At 36.1% G+C, this 8,081-nt stretch overlaps 1 protein-coding gene across 1 annotated transcript; it reads right to left on the bottom strand.

The window, feature by feature from the left end:
• Positions 1-3,269: 3,269 nt before the first annotated feature.
• Positions 3,270-6,833, bottom strand: LOC105442406 (U-scoloptoxin(05)-Cw1a-like). Its single transcript, XM_011674474.2, has 3 exons — positions 6,395-6,833; positions 5,087-5,220; positions 3,270-3,714 (listed from the first exon to the last, which is right to left on the bottom strand). Exons 1-3 carry the CDS (start codon positions 6,456-6,458, stop codon positions 3,472-3,474), a joined length of 441 nt encoding a protein of 146 aa, XP_011672776.1. The 5' UTR covers positions 6,459-6,833; the 3' UTR covers positions 3,270-3,471.
• Between the last annotated feature and the right edge of the window lie 1,248 nt (positions 6,834-8,081).

Here is an 8,081-nt window from a genome sequence, read left to right as displayed (position 1 = left end):
AAGAGAGAGAGAAAAAAAAAAAGAGAGAGAGAGAGGGAGAGAGAGAGAGAGAGAAAGAGAGAGAGAGAGAAAAAAAAGAGAGAGAGAGGGAGAGAGAGAGAGAGAGAGAGAAAGAGAGAGAGAAAAAAAAAGAGAGAGAAAGAGAGAGAAAAAGAGAGAGAGAGAGAAATAGAGAGAGAGAGAGAGAAAAAGAGAGAGAGAGAAAGAGAGAGAGAGAGAGAGAGAGATGGGTATTGAGCGAATGGTATCGCCAGGTACTACTAGGCACCATCATATCCGTGACAACATTCATATCATTATAGGCTAAACCTTTGAAGGTATGAATAATTTGAGACGGGTATTAGTTGCATACGGGTACGATGAATTTCTATTGATGAATTTTAATGTGTGAGAGTTTCACCTAAAAATGACACAACATGTTCATATTTACCTAAACGAACAATTGTGCTGATAATACTGGTAACAATGAAAATAATGATGAGGATGATATTATTTATATGATAACAATAACCCTACTGTATGATAATAGACTTAATAATAATATTAGTATTGATAACAATAACTAAAGTAATAATAATAATGATGATAATAATAACAATAGTAATAACAATGATAACAATAAATACTTACCATTATCAACAAGTGCAATGTTTGTTTATCTCTCTCTCTCTCTCTCTCTCTCTCTCTCTCTTTTGCATTGGTGTATAATGCTAACTGTGCTGTATATTAAACGTTATGCTTTTTGATGTAGATAGTTTCATGTGTATTCAGGGCCCCATGGAAGACCACTACTTAAAGGAAACCAAAACCTTCATACTAAGTTACTTTTATTGTAAAGTTTAAAAGATTTGAATAAAATCAGTGAAAATTTGAACAAAATCGGGCAAGGAATAAGAAAGTTAGAGTGTGTGTGTGTGTGTGTGTGTGTGTGTATTCGGTTTTTACAGACGTGTATCAATCAGATATGATTATTTACGTCTGGGGACCGACCTTTAACGTCACCATCCGAAAGACGTGACTCAGTTTCGAACCTGCGTCCTCGGCTGAATCAGTTTGTAACTTCCACTGTTAGCTGGATTACAGGCGCACGCCACAACGCCCAGTAAGAGCTTTTTGAAATGACTAGTCACTAGAGGGCGGTATTCAATTTGATGACATCATCTGTGAACAACTCTCCATGCCTTTTGTACATAAAATTTCACATATTTTTCGTTTTCTTCGTATTTATTTGTGTTCTTGATCCGACTTCATAACATGTGAAGTAGAATATCATTTCGCATTCTATATCTTGCTTTCAGGGGAGTACATTATCTCAATCACAAGAAATAAGGAAAAACATGAAATTTGATGTACAAAAGGCATGGAGAGTTGTCCACAGATGATGTCATCAAATTGAATACCGCCCTCTAGTGACTAGTCATTTCAAAAAGCTCTTACTTCCTTATTCCTTGCCCGATTTTGTTCAAATTTTCACTGATATTTTTCAAATATCTTAAACTTTACTATAAAAGTAACTTAGTATGAAGGTTTTGGTTTCCTTTAATGGTGAATAGGCTACCCTGACAAAAGATTAGAAATAAATAAATAAATAAAATGGCGATGGTAATGATGATGATGATGTCGATGATGGTAATAGTGATATTGATGATTGTAATATTTCCATGCAATTTCGTAGCATTGCAAATATAGGACTTTATATCCTGCATCAAAAATTTGTTGGCTTTTGATTGGTTGAGAGCTCGTCACATGAACATAAATATTTAAACTATATGAGAGTACTATTTGGGAATACTATTTGGGAGTTGGAGTAAAAAAAAAAATGTGAAATTTTTGTTTGAATCATTTGTTTTCTTCTTCCAAATTTTAATCTAATGAAAACAAAATATTTGAAATCTTTTTAGATAAAAATTGACATTTTGTGTTATTTTTAATTAAAAAATCTTTTGATGCAGGATATAAAACATTACCATGCCTTCTATTCGAGGTACTGGTTAAAACTATGGGCCTCGGTGACTCCAAAAGTACCATTTGCAGTCTTGCGCATAGTTTTAACCAGAACCTCTCAAGACAGTGTATATTTTTATAATATTGAGTAATGCCACTAAGCAAATGTCAAATGAAACAATTATGTATATCCTATGTCATTGGTGTATTATGAAAAATGAATTAATGTGGGTGCTATCATCAATTCCTCTTCGTCTCAAAATGATTCATCAATATTAAAGTCAACATGTTTATCCTTGTTATGTTTCATAGATTGAAATAATAATTTCATGTATTCAGATACGATCGCGGATCAAGAGTCCCACATGTTCAGTACGAAAAGGTGGGGCTGCAGAAGTCATTTCGCTGCACAGTTTTGTCCTCCAGTACACTACTGGCCTCCATAGTGTACGCTGACAGGCAGTACACTGGTACATGCAGCATCTGTGAGTGGTCAATAGATGGCGTCAAACCACAAAATTAACCGAGATCCATGGTATTGTCCTGATTCAGTGTCCCGCGAGAGACCTAATGAGAGAGATGGAAAGAGAGGGAGAGAGGGAGAGAGAGAAAGAGAGACAGACAGACAGACAGACAGAGAGAGAGACACAGAGAGAGACAGAGAAAGAGAGGTTTTGGGGGATGCAGCAATCATGAACAAATATAACTTCCAAAAGCCTTGTCCAGATGTGGTGCGATGAACCGCGGCGTTTTTTTTGGTGGTTTTTTTTTGTGTGTGTGGACGATGACTTAAAGTGTAATACGCTTTACATTCATGCATCTTAATACACAAAGCTCACTGAATAAAGCGAAAGACCTTTGTTGCGCATAGTTGCCATTCATTTACAAATAAATTATCGCGGCGTTTTTTTGTTTGGTTTATGATATGCTTTTTTGTGGTTGTTTATCGTGTGATACCTGAACAAGATTATTGAGTCTCTAGAGGTAATACATTTCGATATTCTATGAGTAAATCCCCCTAAATTGATTTAAACCATATTCCTCGGTTGATCACTCCTCCATTATTTCATGCACAACAAAAGGAATAGCACCCCCACCCCCTCTTCATTCTCTCTCGTCTCTCTCTCTCTCTCTCTCTCTCTTTCTCTCTCTCTCTCTCTCTCTCTCTTTCCATCTCGACTCTCTTTTGTCTCTTCTCTCTCTATCTCGTCTCTTAATTTTCTTTCATATTTTGCTTGACTCTGATACCTATTCATCATTATTTCGTTCTTTATATTTTTTTGTTTCGATCTACATTTATAGTTTGAAATAATCATGACATATTATTTTTCATTTTTTCTTATTTCATTTATTTTCATTTCCAAGTATCAAATACAACTATGAACCATGTTGACATGTAAACGGAATGGTAACAAATTAAGATATTTACAAAATAACGTGGATTTATAAAATGCACTAGCAATTACGATTTTTGTTGTCTCCATAATGAACGAGAAATGGCATCATTCGAATTCCCGCTTCGATAAGTTATATGAGAATTACCCATGCCATGAGCAAAATCGTCATCAGGAACGCCAGTCGATTTGTTACAGGATTCCCTGAATTGCATAGCTCTCCCTCGCAGCAGTACGAACAAGTCTCCATTGCCCAGCCTGGACCGGCCGTGTAGCAGGCCTCGATACACTGAGCACCGCAGGTCCGCGAGGTGGCGTAAAACTCGCTCACAGCCCCTCCCATCTCATCTGTTGTCGTCTCCATGGTGACGGATTTCTATGGGATAATGGGATGAGATAATTGGAGTAATTATATAATTAAAATGTATTGATCGTGAGATCCCTATAGGATTGTTGATGACTACGCAATCGCAAAGACCTTCAAATATTAAGGTTAGGCAATTTCAAAATACCTTGTCCGTGAACTGTGTTATATGCGAGCAGGACAATAACCTATTATATTATTCGAGTATGATTTATTAAGAATACACGAGGTGGTGTTGAAATTGCTTTTGGATTATTTCTCGAAATTCTTTGTTATGATGTCTGCAAGCCGAAACAATCTCGGAGAAGCAAAATTAAATGAATACATACAATACAATGAATAAGTTAACTTTTAAAGAGGAGGCAGTGAGACAGGTAGAGACAGAGAAAGACGGAGGGAGAGAGAGAGAGAGGGGAGGAAGAGAGAGAGAGAGAGAGAGAGGGGAGGAAGAAAGAGAGAGAGAGATAGAGAGAGAGATAGAGAGATAGATAGAGAGAGAGAGAGAGAGATAGAGAGAGAGATAGAGAGAGAGAGAGAATGATTTTTAAAGGATAGACAAAGAGGTGTGGCAATTGTTTTTGGATTATTCCTCAAAATTGTGTGTAATATTGTGTTTGCAATTGACCTTGCATGTGACAAAATTCGTGTGCTACACTTCATTACAACTAATCACTATTACATGTATATACATTAACAATTCTCTCTATCTCTCTCTCTCTCTCTCCCCCCCCCCCCCCCTCTCTGTTTGTCTGTCTGTCTGTCTCTCTCTCCTCTGTCTCACTCTATGTCTCTCTGTCTGTCTGTCTTTCTCTCTCCCTCTCTCTCTCTCTCTCTGTCTTTATCTGTCTCTATCTGTCTTTCTTTGTCTCTCACTCCCTCCTCTTCAATTAGTTAATTTGTTTATGTATTAATATAATTGTGTTTGTCCGAAATCGAACTTGTTCCCCCCCCCCCCCCCTCCTCCTTTCTATCTCCCCTCTCCCCGTCTACAGAACCGTCTATTTGATCGTGTTTTGTTGGAAAATTAATATAATAGTTTATACGATGATGAAGCGGATTATAAAAAAACACGTAATTTTACTAATGACTAGGCATCAGCAAATAATATTGACCGGTCATTAGTAAATTAATATTTAATATAAACCATCATTTTATAACACAAATAAAACATCATCTTATTTATAACACAAAATAATACACATCATTTTGTTCAGGCATTAGTAAACTTACCCACACTCGGTACCTTCGAAACAGTCCAAACACCATCGCATACCGCCTCGGGCGTGTTAGAGTGTTTCAATGGTACCGTACATTTGGGGGTAAATCTTACTAATGCCCTCAATGCATTTTGTATAATAAAGATATGGTTATCGAGATCACTTACAATGCAATATCTTTCACACTCTATGATGGTGATGTTGGTGAGAGGCACGGGGTTTGGGAAGGGCTCGACGCAGTCCGGCGACCCTGTACCGTTGACATGTGAGCACTCGTAACATTCTACGGATTGGGAGACATCTGACGCAGAAGAGAAAAAGAAGTATAACGACTTTTCTGGATTTACATTATATTCGGTTATATTTCAATTTATTTTAAATTATTTATTTCCATAACTCAATTGAAACATGATAAAATGCTTACATCAAATCAACATCTAATGATATTTTCAATATGACATAGAGAATGGAATGTATTTGTAATTATGCAATATCAAATTTCGATTTTAAATGATTTTGAGATGCAAGATATATAACATCAATATAATTAAAAATCAGTCGAGAAGAATTTGAAAGGACATTGAAAAAGCCACTATAAAAACGATTATTATATTTGTTTGGTTTATTAAAAAAGAACGAAAAACGAAAGGAAGAAAGAAAGAAAGATAAATAAAAAAAAAAATGATCACATGCACATAGTGCTTAATTCATCAACGATGTCTCTAAAGTTTAAACATGTATACAACACTGGCCATCGGATTCCTGCTTTCCCACACACAATTTATGCACATTGTCCACTCATTGGGGAGTATTCCAGCCAGGATCTATCTTAATACAGACGCCCATATTGCTGAGCAAACTCCAAAGACGTTTGCATCATAGCGGATATCCACTAGATACGCAGAGTGGATTCATAATTATGTTATTTCAGCGTGTTCGCCGGGGAGATTAGAACCCCGAACCCTTTGATCGAGATTCTACTGAATGAACCACAGAACTGTACAATGACAACTCCACTATACATGTATATAGACAATTTTATATATCATCTTCACTTTTTTTTTTAATTTCGTCCGCAATATTATTGTTAAATATAAGTCGTTTATGCAATACAAACAATGATCATGGAAAGAACATTTTAATGAAATAATAACAAGTGAGATAAACAGCATTGAACTTTTTTAAAGCATTTCACAATTAAACAAAAAATATTGTAGTAACGTGAGGACCTTGCAAGGTCGATACGTGCGCTATATAAGAATCCAATATTATTATTATTATTATTAAAACAAGGTTCATATTCATAAAACTGTATTGAGCTTTGTTATCAAGTAATATTATGGGACCGGGACACATATTGTTCCTATAAGAAGTGCGCATTCTGCAGAAACTAATCCTTTATTTTGGTATTGTACACGAAGCACAGGAGTTTTTAAATACGTGACAAGTTAAAGAAAAAGGCATATAGTTCTTACCTCCTTGCATCAAGATCATTAGACCAAAAACGACTAGGTAGTTGGCAACCGTCATGCTGAACATTACAATATCAATAAATTCCTTAGAAAGCACACATTATCAAGGGCAAAGCAAGTTGGAGAAACCAGTCTTCAAATTTAGTTACGCAGATCCGGTCATCGTTTCAAAATTGTCACGATGAACACTCAATGTTCATTGCGTAGGTTTACTCCAGACTATATTGGAAGTATTGCATCTCCTGTGACGCAGTAGGCAGCTAGGAATCACCAATATCGCACATATCGATGAAATCCAAGTAAATAATAAACTTCTTTACTCTATTTGTCTCCAATTAACATTTATTGAATAGGAATCAACTCGCAAACATTTGTATTATAACGATGGTGCCACGGCAGTGGGTGCATAATATTTTCTAACAACCGGGATACAAGTTGTTACGTATACTAAAGCATTGGACTGTGTTGCGGTAAATCTTATTGATTATTGTCAAAAAGGCTTTCAAACTCTTCTCATAGTCTTTTATGATGGTAATTATTGTACACAGCGCCGCTCCCTAAATCGATATCGTCGAAGAATAACTCGCGACGGTGTTCTTATCAATATTCCGAGGGCTTCCAAAGAATCTTTATTCAAAAAGTTCTCCGTTCCGAAAGCCTGCTACGCCGAAAGCTCGTATGATTATTATGCTCATTATGCCGATAGTCACTTTGGCCGAAGTTTTTGTTATTCCAAAAGTACTCAATTTCAAACGATGGTATTGAAAAAGGTGCTATTACTCCGAAATCTCGAAATTGGTCGTTGAATTACTTTGTTGAGACCGAATTGCATTATTTTTGGAGGGTTGATTTCCACTCTAAAGTGAGCCAGTCTCTAACATGATTTGCGACTAAAAGTTCAATTCCGCTCTTGTCCTGCATATTAATAGAGCAGTGTCCCCCTTGTTCAAGTCCAAGTTCAGGTTTTATTCCCATTTTCGTTAAGACAAATACAAATTGTATACAATCAATAAACGACAAACAACATTTTACAAAGTATAAATAAGTACATATCAAAGTTTTCATGTTATGTTTCTTTGCAAAACATAACATATTATTCTCAATGAAGCTACAAGATAGGTGATAATTGACCGTGCCGAGTTGTTCAGGGTATTGTGTCGAGTTGTCTTGGGGCGAGCTGTCTTTGTGGCGAGTTGTCTGGAATTCGTCTCTAATCATGGCATAAATAATTGAGATGTACAAGTATGTTCTTTGAGTCGTCTGAAAGCAAGGTATAATTACATGCAGTATGTACCTACTCTTTATTAAAAGTAAAGACCAGTATCATACAAATAATCTAAATCAAGAAGAAAAATGAAAAGGATGCTTTCTATTTTTATGTCCAGTGGAAATGGAGGCTCCACTAAAGAGCATGGCTTGAAGAGTGTGGACCTCTCAACAAATAATGCTGAAACTAATTATCACAACCGGTCAGTGAAGGTTTGAGCAAAAAAGGGTTAAAATAAGAGAGTTGTGTATTGTATAAAGTGCGCTCAGTCAAACATACATTGGCAATTCATAACTCTTCTTTTTTAATCGGATATTGCTCGAACTCTCACTAATTTGTCTCTCTCGCTTTTTCTGCTTTTATTAAAACTAACTCGATATAAGGGTGGACCTACCCTTTAATAAAGAGTCGGTACATACTGCA

The sequence above is a fragment of the Strongylocentrotus purpuratus genome, unplaced genomic scaffold (assembly GCF_000002235.5).
Source record: "Strongylocentrotus purpuratus isolate Spur 01 unplaced genomic scaffold, Spur_5.0 spur5_scaffold_20, whole genome shotgun sequence".
NCBI classification, from domain to species: domain Eukaryota; kingdom Metazoa; phylum Echinodermata; class Echinoidea; order Camarodonta; family Strongylocentrotidae; genus Strongylocentrotus; species Strongylocentrotus purpuratus.
Note: the sequence above shows the minus strand (reverse complement) of the source record. Positions and strands in the feature narration are given on the sequence as shown.

Excerpts from the sequence above, each read along its gene's own strand:
- LOC105442406 (XM_011674474.2), bottom strand. The coding sequence starts at position 6,458 with ATGTTCAGCATGACGGTTGCCAACTACCTAGTCGTTTTTGGTCTAATG. Across the intron at positions 5,221-6,394 it reads AATGATCTTGATGCAAGGAG|ATGTCTCCCAATCCGTAGAA; the intron begins GTAAGAACTATA and ends CTTCTGCGTCAG. Across the intron at positions 3,715-5,086 it reads AGTGTGAAAGATATTGCATT|AAATCCGTCACCATGGAGAC; the intron begins GTAAGTGATCTC and ends ATTATCCCATAG.